Source organism: Mizuhopecten yessoensis, unplaced genomic scaffold (assembly GCF_002113885.1).
Source record: "Mizuhopecten yessoensis strain PY_sf001 unplaced genomic scaffold, ASM211388v2 scaffold716231, whole genome shotgun sequence".
In the NCBI taxonomy this organism is placed as follows: domain Eukaryota; kingdom Metazoa; phylum Mollusca; class Bivalvia; order Pectinida; family Pectinidae; genus Mizuhopecten; species Mizuhopecten yessoensis.
The window spans coordinates 39165-57664 of NW_018480013.1; the positions used below are offsets into that span (position 1 = coordinate 39165).

Below are 18500 nucleotides of genomic sequence, written 5' to 3' on the forward strand. Positions count from 1 at the left end.
TTGTGCCATTTCGTTATTTTGTTATTTAGCCCCGAATTAACAAGATTTTAAATTATAAAATGTCAATGTGTTGTTATATTGCGGCGAAATAACAACATTATATTTGTATCTAAATTGTCAACAAAAGTCGTGTGAAAAGACAAAATCATAATGCGATAATTATCGACCTACAAATTTCATTAAATTCGTGTTACAAATGTCGTCCTTTTGTCTTTTCGTTATTTTGCGGCAAGATCACGACATTTAGTAAAATTAAAATGTCAACTTTTCGCACGACGATACAAATATACTGTCATTAATTTGCCACGAAATAATGAAACAACAACCGTTTATAATTTATGATCTTGTTATTTCGCGGCGAAATAACGAAATGGCACAGATAAGCCACCATTCTTGCTTTATATAACATTTAATTCTATAGGTCCGAAAGGACATAATTATCATGGTTAATTTATTAGAGATTCATATATTCATGTGGTGGGGATCTCAATCTATTTTATGTAATGACCATGGGATTAAGTTACCAGGGGTGGAGTCAGACCATAGGGCTTACTCTAGTAACAAAATTGTGTTTGTTTCTTCATATCCTGCAAATATATATATGGTTATAGGTTGGGAACCTCATCAATTTGAAGTTATGATGAAAGGACAGACTCCTGTTACCTTGAAAGTAGGTCAAGGTCATTTACATGAGGTAACTTAAAACTCACTTCACCGGTCAATGGACCTACTGGTCAAATATCCCTACCCAGGTCTCATTGAACTGGAAGAGAAGAAAAGCTGTTTACTCGTAACAGCCTATGTTGGTATTCGATCCTGATTGGTGCTTCAATGTAATATTTGACCCACACAATACATTTGTATATGAGAAAAAGGTAAGCACTTTTCTACTGGTCTACATATCATATATACCTGGCTATGGAACTTAAGGGTTCATCATAAAATGTTGTCTAAAGCTTTAAAATGTTTGATTCCTATGACCTTGAAAGTAGGTCAAGGTCATTGATATGAGGAAACTTTATAGCACTCTATTCTAGATACCTACTGATCAACTATTATGATGCTAGGGCTTTCAGTTTTCAACAAGAAGTCATTTAGATAAAATAATTGATGGATGACGGACAATGGGAAATGGTTGCCCCTTTTTACCATAGCCTACCAGGAATTTCTTGCCAGGTAAAAATCTGGCGGGCTTTTGTCAATGTGATAAAACTTTCAGACTTTTGTCAGTTTTTATATAGTTTTTAACTAGTAACCCTCTGTTCCTAACAAAACTTTTGAATACTAATTACCAGACGTTATTGTAAAAAGTGTATATTTTCATTTATGCTTGACCATATGTAAGATGAGTCATTAACTCAATATGATAATGTCATTAAGAGGAAATAAAGACTATTGGGTTAGACAGATATCAATGTCATTATTTAAGATGAGTAAGTACAATAACCGTTGATAAAACTCTAAAAGATGAGCGTTAAAGTTGTAAGTTATCAGGGCAGCAACAAGGTTCAACTATAAATCAAGTTCAATTTGAAAATTTTATCTGAATGCGAGACAAAAACTGGTGGGTCAGGCTTACAGTATATATATCTTACAGGTGGGTCAGGCTTACAGTATATATAATAACAAGTGGGTCAGGCTTACAGTATATAGTTACAGGTGGGTCAGGCTTACAGTATATCGTTAGAGGTGGGTCAGGCTTACAGTATAAAGTTACAGGTGGGTCAGGCTTACAGTATATAGTTACAGGTGGGTCAGGCTTACAGTATATCATTACAGGTGGGTCAGGCTTACAGTATATAGTGACAGGTTGGTCAGGCTTACAGTATATCGTTAGAGGTGGGTCAGGCTTACAGTATATATACGTTACATACCTCGCTTGTTAAGGATGACATCAGGATAGCAGGCTTACAGTATATGGTTACAGGTGGGTCAGGGTTACAGTATATCGTTAGAGTTGGGTCAGGCTTACAATATATATACGTTATTTTCCTCGCTTGTTAATGATGACATGGGGATATCAGGCTTACGGTATATATTTACCTACCTCGCTTGGTAATGATGACATCAGTGTATCAGGCTTACAGCCTACCTCGCTTGTTTATGATGACATCTGGGAGGTGGGTCAGGCTTAGAGTATATAGTTACAGGTGGGTCAGGGTTACAGTATATCGTTAGAGTTGGGTCAGGCTTACAATATATATAAGTTACCTACATATCAGGCTTACAGGATATATAAGTTACCTACATATCAGGCTTACAGGATTTCATTACAGGTCGGTCAGGCTTACAGTATGTATACATTACCCACATCGCTTGTTAATGATACCCCGATGTCATCATTAAGAAGCGAGGTAGGGAACGTATATACACTGTAAGCGCGATATCCCGATGTCATCATTAAGAAGCGAGGTAGGGAACGTATATACACTGTAAGCGCGATATCCCGATGTCAGGCTTACAGTATAACGTTAGAGGTGGGTCGGGCTTACAGTATATAGTTAGAGGTGGGTCAGGCTTCCAGTATATCATTACAGGCGGGTCAGGCTTACAGATAAAAGGGAAAGGTTGGTCAGGCTTACAGTATTTATACGTTGCCTACCTCGCTTGTTTATGATGACATCTGGGTATCAGGATTACAGTATATAAACGTTACCTACCTCGCTTGTCAATGATGACATCGGCGTATCAGGCTTACAGAATATATAAGTTACCTACATATCAGGCTTACAGAATATATAAGTTACCTACATATCAGGCTTACAGTATTTATACGTTATTTACCTATGACATCAGGGTATCAGGTTTACAGTATATATACATTACCTCCCTCGCTTGTTAATGATACCCCGATGTCATCATTAACAAGCGAAGGGGGTAACTTATATACACTGTAAGCGTGATATACCGATGTCATCATTAAGAAGCGAGGTAGGGAACGTATATACACTGTAAGCGCGATATCCCGATGTCATCATTAACAAGCGCGGTAGGTAACGTATAGGTAACGTATATATACAGTAAGCCTGATACCCTGCTGTCATCATTAACAAGCGCGGTAGGTAACGTATATATACTATATACTGTAAGACTGATATCCTGATGTAATCATTAACAAGCGAGGCAGGTAACGTATATATGCTGTAAGTCTGATATCCTGATGTAATCATTAACAAGCGATGTGGGTAATGTATACATACTGTAAGCCTGAGCCACCTGTAATGATATACTGGAAGCCTGACCCACCTATAATGATATACTGTAAGCCAGACCAACCTGTCACTATATACTGTAAGCGTGATACCCCGATGTCATCATTAACAAGCGAGGAAAATAACGTATATATACTGTAATCCTGATACGCCGATGTCATCATTGACAAGCGAGGTAGGTTACGTATATATACTGTAAACCTGATACCCTGATGTAATCATTAACAAGCGATGTGGGTAATGTATACATACTGTAAGCCTGATGTCCCGATGTCATCATTAAGAAGCGAGGTAGGGAACGTATATATACTATATACTGTAAACCTGATACCCTGATGTCATCATTAACAGGCGAGGTAAATAACGGATATATACTGTAAGCTTGATATCCCGATGTCAGGCTTACAGTATATTGTTACAGGTGAGTCAGGCTTACAGGATTTCATTACAGGTCGGTCAGGCTTACAGTATGTATACATTACCCACATCGCTTGTTAATGATGACATCAGGGTATCAGGATTACAGTATATAAACGTTACCTACCTCGCTAGTTAATGATGACATCCGGGTATCAGGCTTACAGAATATATAAGTTACCTACCTTGCTTGTTAATGATGACATTGGGATATCAAGCTTACAGTATATAGTATATATACGTTACCTGCCTCGCTTGTTAATGATACCCCGATGTCATCATTAACAAGCCAGGTAGGTAACGTATAGGTAACGTATATATCCTGTAAGCCTGCCCCCCCTGTAATGATATACTGGAAGCCTGACCCACCTGTAACAATATACTGTAAGCCTGTCCCACCTGTAATGATATACTGGAAGCCTGACCCACCTCCCAGATGTCATCATTAACAGGCGAGGTAAATAACGTATATATATTGTAAGCCTGATATCGTGATGTCATCATTAACTAGCGAGGTAGGTAACCTATATATACTGTAAGCGTGATACCCCGATGTCATCATTAAGAAGCGAGGTAGGGAACGTATATATACTATATACTGTAAGCCTTATCCCGATGTCATCATTAAGAAGCGAGGTAGGGAACGTATATACACTGTAAGCGCGATATCCCGATGTCAGGCTTACAGTATATATCCGTTATTTACCTCGCCTGTTAATGATGACATCTGGTATCAGGCTTACAGAATATATAAGTTACCTACATATCAGGCTTACAGGATATATAAGTTACCTACCTCGCTTGTTAATGATGACATCGGCGTATCAGGATTACAGTATATATACGTTACCTACCTCGCTTGTTAATGATGACATCGGAATATCAGGCTTACAGTATATATAAGTTACCAACCTCGCTTGTTAATGATGACATCGGGATATCGGGCTTACAGTATATATACGTTATTTACCTCGCTTGTTAATGATGACATCGGGGTATCAGGCTTACAGTATATCTAAGTTACCTACCTCGCTTGTTAATGATGACATGGGGATATCAGGCTTACAGTATATATAAGTTACCTGCCTCGCTTGTTAATGATGACATCAGGGTATCAGGTTTACAGTATATATAAGTTACCTACCTCGCTCGTTAATGATGACATCGGGATATCAGGCTTACTGTATATATACGTTATTTACCTCGCTTGTTAATGATGACATCTGGGTATCAGGATTACAGTATATATACGTTACCTACCTCGCTTTTTAATGATGACATCGGGATATCAGGCTTACTGTATATATACGTTATTTACCTCGCTTGTTAATGATGACATCGGGAGATCAGGCTTACAGTATATATACGTTATTTGCCTCGCTTGTTAATGATGACATCTGGGTATCAGGATTACAGTATATATACGTTACCTATACGTTACCTACCTCGCTTGTTAATGATGACATGGGGATATCAGGCTTACAGTATATATAAGTTGCCTACCTCGCTTGTTAATGATGACATCGGAATATCAGGCTTACAGTATATATACGTTATCTACCTCGCTTGTTAATGATGACATCAGGATATCATGCTTACGGTATATATAAGTTACCTACCTCTCGGGATATCAGGCTTACAGTATATATACGTCATTTACCTCGCTTGTTAATGATGACATCTGGGTATCAGGCTTACAGTATATATACATTACCTACCTCGCTTGTTAATGATGACATTGGGATATCAGGCTTACAGTATATATACGTCATTTACCTCGCTTGTTAATGATGACATCTGGGTATCAGGCTTACAGTATATATACATTACCTACCTCGCTTGTTAATGATGACATCTGGGTATCAGGATTACAGTATATATACGTTACCTACCTCGCTTGGTAATGATGACATCGGGATATCAGGCTTACAGCATATATACGTTATTTACCTCGCTTGTTAATGATGACATCGGGGTATCAGGCTTACAGTACATATACGTTACCTACCTCGCTTGTTAATGATGACACCGGGATATCAGGCTTACAGTATATATACGTCATTTACCTCGCTTGTTAATGATGACATCTGGGTATCAGGCTTACAGTATATATACGTTATTTCCCTCGCTTGTTAATGATGACATCTGGGTATCAGGCTTACAGTATATATACATTACCTACCTCGCTTGTTAATGATGACATCAGGGAATCAGGCTTACAGTATATATACGTTACCTACCTCGCTTTTTAATGATGACATCGGGATATCAGGCTTACTGTATATATACGTTATTTACCTCGCTTGTTAATGACGACATCAGGGTATCAGGTTTACAGTATATATAAGTTACCTACCTCGCTTGATGACATCGGGATATCAAGCTTACAGTATATATACGTTACCTACCTCGCTTGTTAATTATGACATGGGGATATCAGGCTTACAGTATATATAAGTTGCCTACCTCGCTTGTTAATGATGACATCGGTATATCAGGCTTACGGTATATATACTTTATTTCCCTCGCTTGTTAATGATGACATCTGGGTATCAGGATTACAGTATATATACGTTACCTACCTCGCTTGTTAATTATGACATGGGGATATCAGGCTTACAGTATATATAAGTTGCCTACCTCGCTTGTTAATGATGACATCGGGATATCGGGCTTACAGTATATATACGTTATTTACCTTGCTTGTTAATGATGACATCTGGGTATCAGGCTTACAGTATATATACGTTACCTACCTCGTTTGTTAATGATGACATCGGGGTATCAGGCTTACAGTACATATACGTTACCTACCTCGCTTGTTAATGATGCCATCGGGATATCAGGCTTACAGTATATATACGTCATTTACCTCGCTTGTTAATGATGACATCTGGGTATCAGGCTTACAGTATATATACGTTATTTTCCTCGCTTGTTAATGATGACATCTGGGTATCAGGATTACAGTATATATACGTTACCTATACGTTACCTACCTCGCTTGTTAATGATGACATGGGGATATCAGGCTTACAGTATATATAAGTTACCTGCCTCGCTTGTTAATGATGACATCAGGGTATCAGGATTACAGTATATATACGTTACATACCTCGCTTGTTAATGATGACATCGACGTATCAGGATTACAGTATATATACGTTACATACCTCGCTTGTTAATGATGACATCGACGTATCAGGATTACAGTATATATACGTTACATACCTCGCTTGTTAATGATGACATCGACGTATCAGGATTACAGTATATATACGTTACCTACCTCGCTTGGTAATGATGACATCGGGATATCAGGCTTACTGTATATATACGTTATTTACCTCGCTTGTTAATGATGACATCTGGGTATCAGGATTACAGTATATATACGTTACCTATACGTTACCTACCTCGCTTGTTAATGATGCCATCGGGATATCAGGCTTACAGTATATATTCGTTATTTACCTCGCTTGTTAATGATGACATCGGGGTATCAGGCTTACAGTATATCTAAGTTACCTACCTCGCTTGTTAATGATGACATTGGGGTATCAGGCTTACAGTATATATACGTTACCTCCCTCGCTTGTTAATGATGACATCAGGATATCAAGCTTACAGTATATATACGTTACCTACCTCGCTTGGTAATGATGACATCGGGATATCAGGCTTACAGCATATATACGTTATTTACCTCGCTTGTTAATGACGACATAAGGGTATCAGGTTTACAGTATATATAAGTTACCTGCCTCGCTTGTTAATGATGACATCAGGGTATCAGGCTTATATCAGGCTTACAGTATATATAAGTTACCTGCCTCGCTTGTTAATGATGACATCGGGATACCAGGCTTACAGTATATATACGTTATTTACCTTGCTTGTTAATGATGACATCTGGGTATCAGGCTTACAGTATATATACATTACCTACCTCGCTTGTTAATGATGACATGGGGATATCAGGCTTACAGTATATATAAGTTACCTACCTCGCTTGATGACATCGGGATATCAAGCTTACAGTATATATACGTTACCTACCTCGTTTGTTAATGATGACATCGGGGTATCAGGCTTACAGTACATATACGTTACCTACCTCGCTTGTTAATGATGCCATCGGGATATCAGGCTTACAGTATATATTCGTTATTTCCCTCGCTTGTTAATGATGACATCTGGGTATCAGGATTACAGTATATATACGTTACATACCTCGCTTGTTAATGATGACATCGACGTATCAGGATTACAGTATATATACGTTACCTACCTCGCTTGTTAATGATGACATCAGGATATCAGGCTTACGGTATATATAAGTTACCTACCTCGCTTGTTAATGATGACATTGGGGTATCAGGCTTACAGTATATATATGTTACCTACCTCGCTTGTTAATGATGACATGGGGATATCAGGCTTACAGTATATATAAGTTACCTACCTCGCTTGTAAAGATGACATCAGGGTATCAGGCTTACAGTATATATACGTTACCTACCTCGCGTGTTAATGATGACATCGGGGTATCAGGCTTACAGGATATATACGTTACCTACCTCGCTTGTTAATGTTGACATCGGGGTATCAGGCTTACAGTATATATAAGGTACCTACCTCGCTTGTTAATGATGACATCAGGGGATCAGGCTTACAGTATATATACGTTACCTACCTCGCTTGTTATTGATGACATCGGGTTATCAGGCTTACAGTATATATATGTTACCTACCTCGCTTGTTAATGATGACATCAGGATATCAGGCTTACAGTATATATAAGTTACCTGCCTCGCTTGTTAATGATGACATCGGGATATCAGGCTTACAGCATATATACGTTACCTACCTCGCTTGTTAATGGTGACATCGGGGTATCAGGCTGACAGTATATATAAGTTACCTACCTCGCTTGTAAAGATGACATCAGGGTATCAGGCTTACAGTATATATACGTTTCCTACCTCGCTTGTTAATGATGACATCAGGATATCAGGCTTACGGTATATATCATCGGGATATCAGGTTTACAGTATATATACGTTATTTACCTCGCTTGTTAATGATGACATCGGGGGATCAGGCTTACAGTATATATAAGTTACCTACCTCGCTTGTTAATGATGTCATCAGGGTATCAGGCTTACAGTATATATACGTTACCTACCTCGCGTGTTAATGATGACATCGGGGTATCAGGCTTACAGAATATATATGTTACCTACCTCGCTTGTTAATGATGACATTGGGGTATCAGGCTTACAGTATATATAAGTTAACTACCTCGCTTGTTAATGATGACATCGGGATATCAGTCTTACAGTATATATAAGTTACCTACCTCGCTTGTTAATGATGTCATCAGGGTATCAGGCTTACAGTATATATAAGTTACCTACCTCGCTTGTTAATGATGACATCGGGATATCGCTGTAAAACCTTCACCGTCTTCATCTTGATGAGTTTGTTGATGTAAATCTGCTTCGGAGCATCTGTCCCAAACTTGCTGACACGAAGCACACCTGTTCGCGTGGAATCCGCCCAGAGTAGCTGGTCCTCCAACAATGTGACAGTCAGTGGCGCAGGGATACGTAGCCCTCCTGATAGGATGTTAAATCTACAAAGAAAGTAGTCCCAAATTTAATGGCTGAAAACAGAATATATTCATCTATTTTGTCATCGTTTACATTATATAAGAACATTTTTTCAGGTGTAATGTTTGTTCCATATTTGTCAAACTTTTTTGTATGTGACCTATTAATAGCTATGGTCATTTAAGGACGTGCCAGATTCTGGTGGTGAAGAAACACTCAGGAGTGCCAGGAGAAAAACCACGGACAGGTAGATTTTATCACGAAGATTACTAATACTTCATTTGAAAATATCTATCAGATCAATATGATAAGTGTCCTGGGTGTATATTGTTTAAGATTAAAGAAATATAAAGAAATTCTTCAATGCTTTTTCTTAAGTTGATTCTTTTTCTAAAAATTATTGTAAAATCAGAACGAAAGGTGCTATATAAATTCGCTCTCAGTTGTGTAGTAGGCTGGTTAAAAATTCACTGATTAATTTTATCGTCAGTTTGTTAGTTAAAATTTACATGAAAAGACAAAATTTTGTTGAAACCATAAGATACTTTGGTCACAGTTCAGACATACTTGCCAGGGATTGACATTAGTTACTTTGGTCACAGTTCAGACATACTTGCCAGGGATTGACATAAGATACTTTGGGCACAGTTCAGACATACTTGCCAGGGATTGACATAACTTACTTTGGTCACAGTTCAGACATACTTGCCAAAGATTGACATAAATTACTTTAGTCACAGTTCAGACATGCTTGCCAGGGATTGACATAAAATACTTTGGTCACAGTTCAGACATACTTGCCAGGGATTGACATAAGATGCTTTGGTCACAGTTCAGACATACTTGCCAGGGATTGACATTAGTTACTTTGGTCACAGTTCAGACATACTTGTCAGGGATTGACATAAGATACTTTGGTCACAATTCAGACATACTTGCCAGGGATTGATATAAGATACTTTGGGCACAGTTGAGACATACTTGCCAGGGACTGACATAAGATACTTTGGGCACAGTTCAGACATGCTTGCCAGGGATTGACATAAAATACTTTGGTCACAGTTCAGACATACTTGCCAGGGACTGACATAAGATACTTTGGGCACAGTTCAGACATACTTGCCAGGTATTGATAAAATTTACTTTGGTCACAGTTAAGACATACTTGCCAGGGATTGACATAAGATACTTTGGGCACAGTTCAGACATACTTGCCAGGGATCGATATAATTTACTTTGGTCACAGTTCAGACATACTTGCCAGGGATTGACATAAGATACATTGGTCACAGCTCAGACATACTTGCAAGGGATTGACATAAATTACTTTGGTCACAGTTCGGACATACTTGCCAGGGATTGACATAAGATACTTTGGTCAAGGTTCAGACATACTTGCCAGGGATTGACATAAGATACTTTGGTCACAGTTCAGACATATTTGCCATGGATTGACGTAAGATACTTTGGTCACAGTTCAGACATGTTTGCCAGGGATTGACAACTAAAACTTGTGTGATTTGTGTAGTTTTTTTTGTTGAAATGAGGTTTGAAGTTATGGGTGCGCAAATAACATAGCTATAGATATTTTTAGTTTTTTCTATCAGGAAGATCGTCGATTTGCATGGTCTGCCATCTTGAAAAGTATTTTCTCCAGAAATGTTTGTACACAGAATTCGAACTTGAAGACAGATGAACATATCACTATTTATTCTTAATTAATAACTAAAACACTGACAGGTCAGTAAGGGCCCCGTCTTGTGGGAATATATCTTGATTCCTTCCACCTCCATATTTGCTGGGTTAACAGAAATGTAAATACCGGCGAAATACTCATTTGTTAGCTTTGATTTGTTTTATTTCACCTTATATACCTCCTCCATCAAGAGCCAGGGTCAAAGTCAGAGATCAACTTTGTCTTTGACCTTTGGACCCAAATGACCTTGACCTTTAACCCAGTGACCCTGATCTTTGACCTTGAACTTGAACCTTTGGACCCCATAACATGGACCTTTGGTCTGTTTTAAGTTCTGAACAACTTTGCCTTATAATAACATAAAAAAATGTTTATCAGTAAAAAGATACAATATTTGACCTTGACATCGACCCAATGACATTGACCTTAAGTCATGGATCAGTTGACTCTATGTTAAATTCCGACCAACTTTGATTCATAATGTCATAACTAATGTTCATCAGGGAAATGATACAAAATTTGACCTTGACCTTTGACCCAGTGACCTTGACCTTTGGTCAGTTGATACCTTATTTGATTGTGACCAACTTTGCTCCATAATGTCAAAACAAATTGTTAAGCAGTTAAAAGATACAAAATCTGACCTTGACCTTTGACCCGATGACCTTGACATTCGATCAGTTGACATTTTGTTGTATTGTGACCACCTTTTTTGCATCACAATGTCATAACAAAATGTTTACCAGTTAAGAGCAAAAAAAACATACTTCATTAACTTCCACCAATATTGTGCAAAATAAAATAAAACGGACAACCTGATTACTTAATAGGGCACCCGCATCTTCGAACCTTTCCCCCTCATGCGCTGTGTTTTCCGTAGTAATCTGTAGAATCAATTTTTATATGCCCGAAGTTTGATGTTACCTGTGTTTTCCGTAGTAATCTGTAGATTCTATGTAGTCAAGGCGATAATCTGTCCAGAAGATGCGTTTGTTTACAATGTCCACGGTAATACTGGAGGGTGCCACAACCTTCATTAGTTTCAATTTCATCCGACTGCTGCCGTCCATGAAGGCTCGCTCTATACGTGCCTCATGTCGAGGGTAGCGACCATAGTCGGAGAAAAACATTATTCTGCATCACATAAGAAACCAACTATTATGATAACATTTCTCACAAATATTGTTCATCAAACTTGCTGTATAGACGTGGTAAGATTAGAAAATTCTTACCAATTGCTTCGGCAACAAAATCTTGTAAAACAAAAACATTTGGTTTTGGTGTACACTTATATCCATAAAATGAAGCTCAAAGTACTGAAATAACTTGACCTTTAACCCTATCGTTGTAACCTTGACCTTTAACCCTATCGTTGTAACCTTGACCTTGTGTTCACAGTCTAATATACACTTTGTTAAAGATCTCTTTATGTTTATTTTCTGCAACATTCTCATTATTTGAAAGATACAAGCTGCCCAGATAGCCTGTATCGCTCACCTGGATATTTGAACAATCATGGCAAAATATTCTCAATGGAAGTAGTATGGCAAATAAAATCTTAGGGATAGGGCCAGTCCCTTGAGCAAATCTTTCCAGCATATGTGTATCCACATCTTCATGCTCAATAATTGTATATATTATAATAGGGGGGGATCTCAAAGATTTCCATGTTATGACCCAAGGGACTAAGTCCCTAAGGGTGTGACCAGATCCCAGGGTCAATTATAATAGCATGATTGTTATCATCTCTTTATGCCCAGCAATTGTATATATGGCTAAAGGGAAAGAAACCTCTAAAGATAGTTTTCCCAATTAACACACAAAAATGTTCCAATATATCCTTATCCAAGTAAAATAACTGCAAAATAACACATGAACAAAAAAAAATAAGCACCACCAAAATGTGTCCCCCCCCCCGATGTACTCACCCTTGTGTAGGGTCCAGAGCTACGGCCCGGGGGTCTTGAAGGTTGTTACCCACCACGTTGGTCTGGTAACCAGTTTTCGTGGAGAAGACGTTAATGACTCGAGCAAGTTGATCAACAAGGTAAAGATTCTGTGTGATCCAGTCGTACGCGAGGCTGTATGGCCGATACAACTCATTGAAGGGTAGAGTCTTGTTCTCCTGGGGGCGCTGTAGGCTAGCCTGATACACCTGTGGGGGTTACACAATAGAAACAAGCACTTTCTATGGGAGAATCTATTACAGTAACTTCCAGTCACAGAAGTTACAGTATGACATCATAATAGTGTGATGTCACAGTAACAGTATGACATCATAATAGTGTGTGATGTTAGTTACAGTATGAAATCATAATAGTGTGTGATGTTAGTTACAGTATGACATCATAAAAGTATGTGATGTTAGTTACAGTATGACATCATAATCATCATCAAATGACCAGGGGCTTTAAGGGTTATTATTAATTAAGGACTCATCGGGGATTTACAATTAGTTATTATATTTGTTATCTGGAATTCCAATTCATTCCACAACTGGTTTAGGAGATATGGCATTACAAAGAAAGACATAAACCCGCACTTTCATGATAAAATGCATGAATATCGTCTGTTGTGCGTTATTTGGTTGAAAATTGACCATTTTGAAAAAACTGAACTAAACACTCTTCAATGTCTCCACATCCAACAAACAAACAAATAGTTGACATGCTTAAACATTGCCATACCAGCTGTTAATTCATAGAAAGGATTTTTTTGTTTGTCACATGTGGAGGCTTTCATTCCTGCACCCTAACTATCCAAAAACACCATATTCTGCCTATTTCTGCATAGCAATGCAATTTTGTTGCTATGGTAGCCTGGCATCTGCGCACGTGCATTGAAAAAGATTCTGCACCAAGAAAGATGTCGGATGCTTTTTGGTAAATAAATTCAAGTTGAATTTTTTACTTTTTATGAGGCCAAAAAGGATCCATATCGCCCCAAGTCCTTTTATCTGAATTCCTGTAGTCATATCATGTTTGGTAAAACATTTTTAGGATCATGTTTGGGGTTAACATTACACACTACATTACAACAGTACATTATGTAATCTTCAACACATACTGGTTGTACACCCTTGATGTCTTCTCTGCTCCCTTTGGTTTACCATGGCATAATTGAATGTTGCAGTTAACTGCATGTATTTGATTTGTTCCAGAGGTCAAAAACTGACCAATCACAAAGCTGATAAATAGACAGTGATAACTTTACATTAAGAGCTATCAAAAAAACGGTTCTCTTCAATCAATGCATTACACTGAGATCACAGGTATACAGGATTCTGTAACAGTTTCCAGATTAGGCAACATGTATCAATTATTTGTCTGTTATGTAGTGCATTCTGGGACATTAATCCTGTTGTAATGAACATGTCAAGACAAAATCTTGAACTCCATGAAAACTAGCTTTGCTGTCTGTCTAGAAGTTTTGTTTTAACTTGCTAAGCATTGCAAACTGTGAGGAGTTTTGTTTTACCTTGCTAGCTTTGCTGTCTGTGAGGAGTTTTGTTTTAACTTACTAAGCATTGCTGCATTGCTGTATGTGAGAAGTTTTGTTTTAACTTGCTAAGCATTGCTGTCTGTTAGAAGTTGTGTTTTACCTTAAGCTTGCTAGCTTTGCTGTCTGTTAGAAGTTGTGTTTTAACTTGCTAGCTTTGCTGTCTGTTAGAAGTTGTGTTTGAACTTGCTTAGCATTGCTGTCTGTCCAGAAGTTGTGTTTTACCTTAAGCTTGCTAGCTCTGCTGTCTGTTAGAAGTTGTGTTTTACCTGAAGCTTGCTAGCTTTGCTGTCTGTTAGAAGTTTTGTTTTAACTTGCTAGCTTTGCTGTCTGTTAGAAGTTGTGTTTGAACTTGCTTAGCGTTGCTGTCTGTCCAGAAGTTGTGTTTTACCTTAAGCTTGCTAGCTTTGCTGTCGGTTAGAAGTTGTGTTTTACCTTGCTAAGCATTACTGTCTGTCCAGAAGTTGTGTTTTACTTTAAGCTTGCTAGCTTTGCTGTCTGTTGGAAGTTGTGTTTTAACTTGCTAAGCATTACTGTCTGTCCAGAAGTTGTGTTTTACCTTTAGCTTGCTAGCTTTGCTGTCTGTTAGAAGTTGTGGTTTACCTTGCTAGCTTTGCTGTCTGTTAGAAGTTGTGTTTAAACTTGCTTAGCATTGCTGTCTGTCCAGAAGTTGTGTTTTACCTTAAGCTTGCTAGCTTTGCTGTCTGCTAGAAGTTGTGTTTTAACTTGCTAAGCATTGATGTCTGTCCAGAAGTTGTGTTTTACCTTAAGCTTGCTAGCTTTGCTTTCTGTTAGAAGTTATGTTTTACCTTGCTAAGCATTACTGTCTGTCCAGAAGTTGTGTTTTACTTTTAGCTTGCTAGCTTTGCTGTCTGTTGGAAGTTGTGTTTTAACTTGCTAAGCATTACTGTCTGTCCAGAAGTTGTGTTTTACTTTTAGCTTGCTAGCTTTGCTGTCTGTTGGAAGTTGTGTTTTAACTTGCTAAGCATTACTGTCTGTCCAGAAGTTGTGTTTTACTTTAAGCTTGCTAGCTTTGCTGTCTGTTAGAAGTTGTGGTTTACCTTGCTAGCTTTGCTGTCTGTTAGAAGTTGTGGTTTACCTTGCTAGCTTTGCTGTCTGTTAGAAGTTGTGGTTTACCTTGCTAGCTTTGCTGTCTGTTAGAAGTTGTGGTTTACCTTGCTAGCTTTGCTGTCTGTTAGAAGTTGTGGTTTAACTTGCTAAGCATTGCTGTCTGTCCAAAAGTTGTGTTTTACCTTAAGCTTGCTAGCTTTGCTTTCTGTTAGAAGTTGTGTTTTACCTTGCTAAGCATTACTGTCTGTCCAGAAGTTGTGTTTTACCTTTAGCTTGCTAGCTTTGCTGTCTGTTAGAAGTTGTGGTTTACCTTGCTAGCTTTGCTGTCTGTTAGAAGTTGTGTTTAAACTTGCTTAGCATTGCTGTCTGTCCAGAAGTTGTGTTTTACCTTAAGCGTGCTAGCTTTGCTGTCTGTTAGAAGTTGTGTTTTAACTTGCTTAGCATTGCTGTCTGTCCAGAAGTTGTGTTTTACCTTAAGCTTGCTAGCTTTGCTGTCGGTTAGAAGTTGTGTTTTACCTTGCTAAGCATTACTGTCTGTCCAGAAGTTGTGTTTTACTTTAAGCTTGCTAGCTTTGCTGTCTGTTAGAAGTTGTGTTTTACCCTGCTTAGCATTGCTGTCAGTCCAGAAGTTGTGTTTTACCTTGCTATGCATAACTGTCTGTCCAGAAGTTGTGTCTTACCTTGCTAGCTTTGCTGTCTATCCAGAAGATCAGATTTCGCCGAACATCCAGTTCTAAATCTTCAATTTCACCCAGCACAACAGTCGTTTGATTTTCTCCCTTGGTACTCATTCGTATGATACGATCTTCGAGACCAACAAATACTGGTCGAGAGGTAGCTAGTCAACACAAACAAACATCACCAATATGACTCCTGTTTATTGACACAAATTGATGATAAATTTAATTTTCCCCTACCAAACCAATATACAATAAACTACAACAGGTGAACTCTCGCTGCTGACTCATTTGTCCTGATTTGTATCGTCATTCTGCAGGAATAAACATTTTTTACCCTGTCTCACTTAGCCATATTTATTTGCCTTTGAACAAGATGGGAAATTCAGCATGACTTATGCGCAATTCCAAAACATGCGCAGGGAATTCAATGAGGGATCAATCATTTTTAAATCAGTCTGCAATTTATCAAAGTTTACAGCAAGGCCTCCTTAAAACTAATGGCCCAGGATGTGTAGTCTGGTGGGGTTAATGGCTCAGGATGTGTAGGCTGGTGGGGTTCATTTGGCAACTACCATACAAGAAACAGTATACAGAATATGGACTAACCTGCCACAGTTTATGATTGAATACCATCCTACATTCGCCCTAAGCCCATGTCAGCAAAGGGCAAATTTATATGAACATTTAATAATAATAATGATAATAATTTGAGGTTCTTATATACCACTTCATCACAACCTAGTTCGTAGGTCGTCTCAGCAGTTCACAAATTATTATACTTGGTTATAGGGCCTTTACAACAAGCCAATATCTTTCTTAACTCACTGGGGAGCATACAGCCGGTGCTGCCATTTCGGCGCTCACAGCGAGCATTCTACAATTCTAGCACTGCCCAACCACATACTCATTTACAGCTGAGTAGACTGGAACAAGCGGAGTAAAGTATCTTGTTCAAAGATACAACACAGTGCCATGACGTGACTCAAAACCCCAACCCTTCAGGCACGAGCAACCTAATGCACATATAATGGGTGGAAATAAATCACAAACTAAAATATATGAACATTTAAATCTTACCAGCTTCGGTGGTGACACACGCTCGGTTGTTCTGTAGTGTGTAACCATGGAAACAACTGCACTGATACGACCCCAAGGAATTAACGCACTTCTGGTCACAGAATCCCCAATGTTCACACTCGTTAAAATCTAAACAGACAAAAAGAAACAAAGTGTAATCAGTTTACGATTACATTTCACAGATGTTGTGGGGGTCAGTTTAGGGTTATATATCACAGATGTTGTGGGGGTCAGTTAACAGTTATATATCACAGATTGTTTTGGGGGTCAGTTTAGGGTTATATATCACAGATGTTGTGGGGGTCAGTTAACAGTTATATATCACAGATTGTTGTGGGGGTCAGTTTAGGGTTATATATCACAGATGTTGTGGGGGTCAGTTAACAGTTATATATCACAGATTGTTTTGGGGGTCAGTTTAGGGTTATATATCACAGATGTTGTGGGGGTCAGTTAACAGTTATATATCACANTCAGTTTACGGTTATATATCACAAATGTTTTGGGGGTCAGTTTACGGTTATATATCACAGATGTTGTGGGGGTCAGTTTACGGTTATATATCACAGATGTTGTGGGGGTCAGTTTACAGATATATATCATAGATGTTGTGGGGTCAGTTTACGGTCATATATCACAAATGTTTTGGGGGTCAGTTTAAGGTGATATATCACAGATGTTGTGGGGGTCAGTTTACGGATATATATCACAGATGTTGTGGGGGTCAGTTTACGGATATATATCATAGATGTTGTGGGGTCAGTTTACAGTCATATATCACAAATGTTTTGGGGGTCAGTTTACGGTGATATATCACAGATGTTGTGGGGGTCAGTTTACGGATATATATCACAGATGTTGTGGGGGTAAGTTTACGGTTATATATCACAGATGTTGTGGGGGTCAGTTTAGAGTTATATATCACAAATGTTTTGGGGGTCAGTTCACGGTTATATATCACAGATGTTGTGGGGGTCAGTTTAGGGTTATATATCACAGATGTTGTGGGAGTCAGTTTACGGTTATATATCACAGATGTTGTGGGGTCAGTTAACAGTTATATATCACAGATGTTGTGGGAGTCAGTTTACGGTCATATATCACAGATGTTGTTGGGGTCAGTTTACGGTTATATATCACAGATGTTGTGGGGGTAAGTTTACGGTTATATATCACAGATGTTGTGGGGGTCAGTTAACAGTTATATATCACAGATGTTGTGGGGGTCAGTTTA

General features: G+C 38.3%; 1 protein-coding gene across 1 annotated transcript in view; it reads right to left on the minus strand.

The window, feature by feature from the left end:
• LOC110442224 (low-density lipoprotein receptor-related protein 2-like) overlaps positions 1–18500 on the minus strand; it is a gene marked incomplete at its 3' end in the record, with an annotated part of 98693 nt that overhangs the window by 38800 nt on the left and 41393 nt on the right. The window contains exons 6-10 of the mRNA XM_021485716.1: positions 17267–17395; positions 16190–16347; positions 12869–13095; positions 11865–12074; positions 9050–9267 (exon numbers count right to left, since the gene is read on the minus strand). Coding sequence (XP_021341391.1) covers positions 9050–9267; positions 11865–12074; positions 12869–13095; positions 16190–16347; positions 17267–17395 — 942 coding nt within the window. The remainder of the gene's footprint in view (positions 1–9049; positions 9268–11864; positions 12075–12868; positions 13096–16189; positions 16348–17266; positions 17396–18500) is intronic.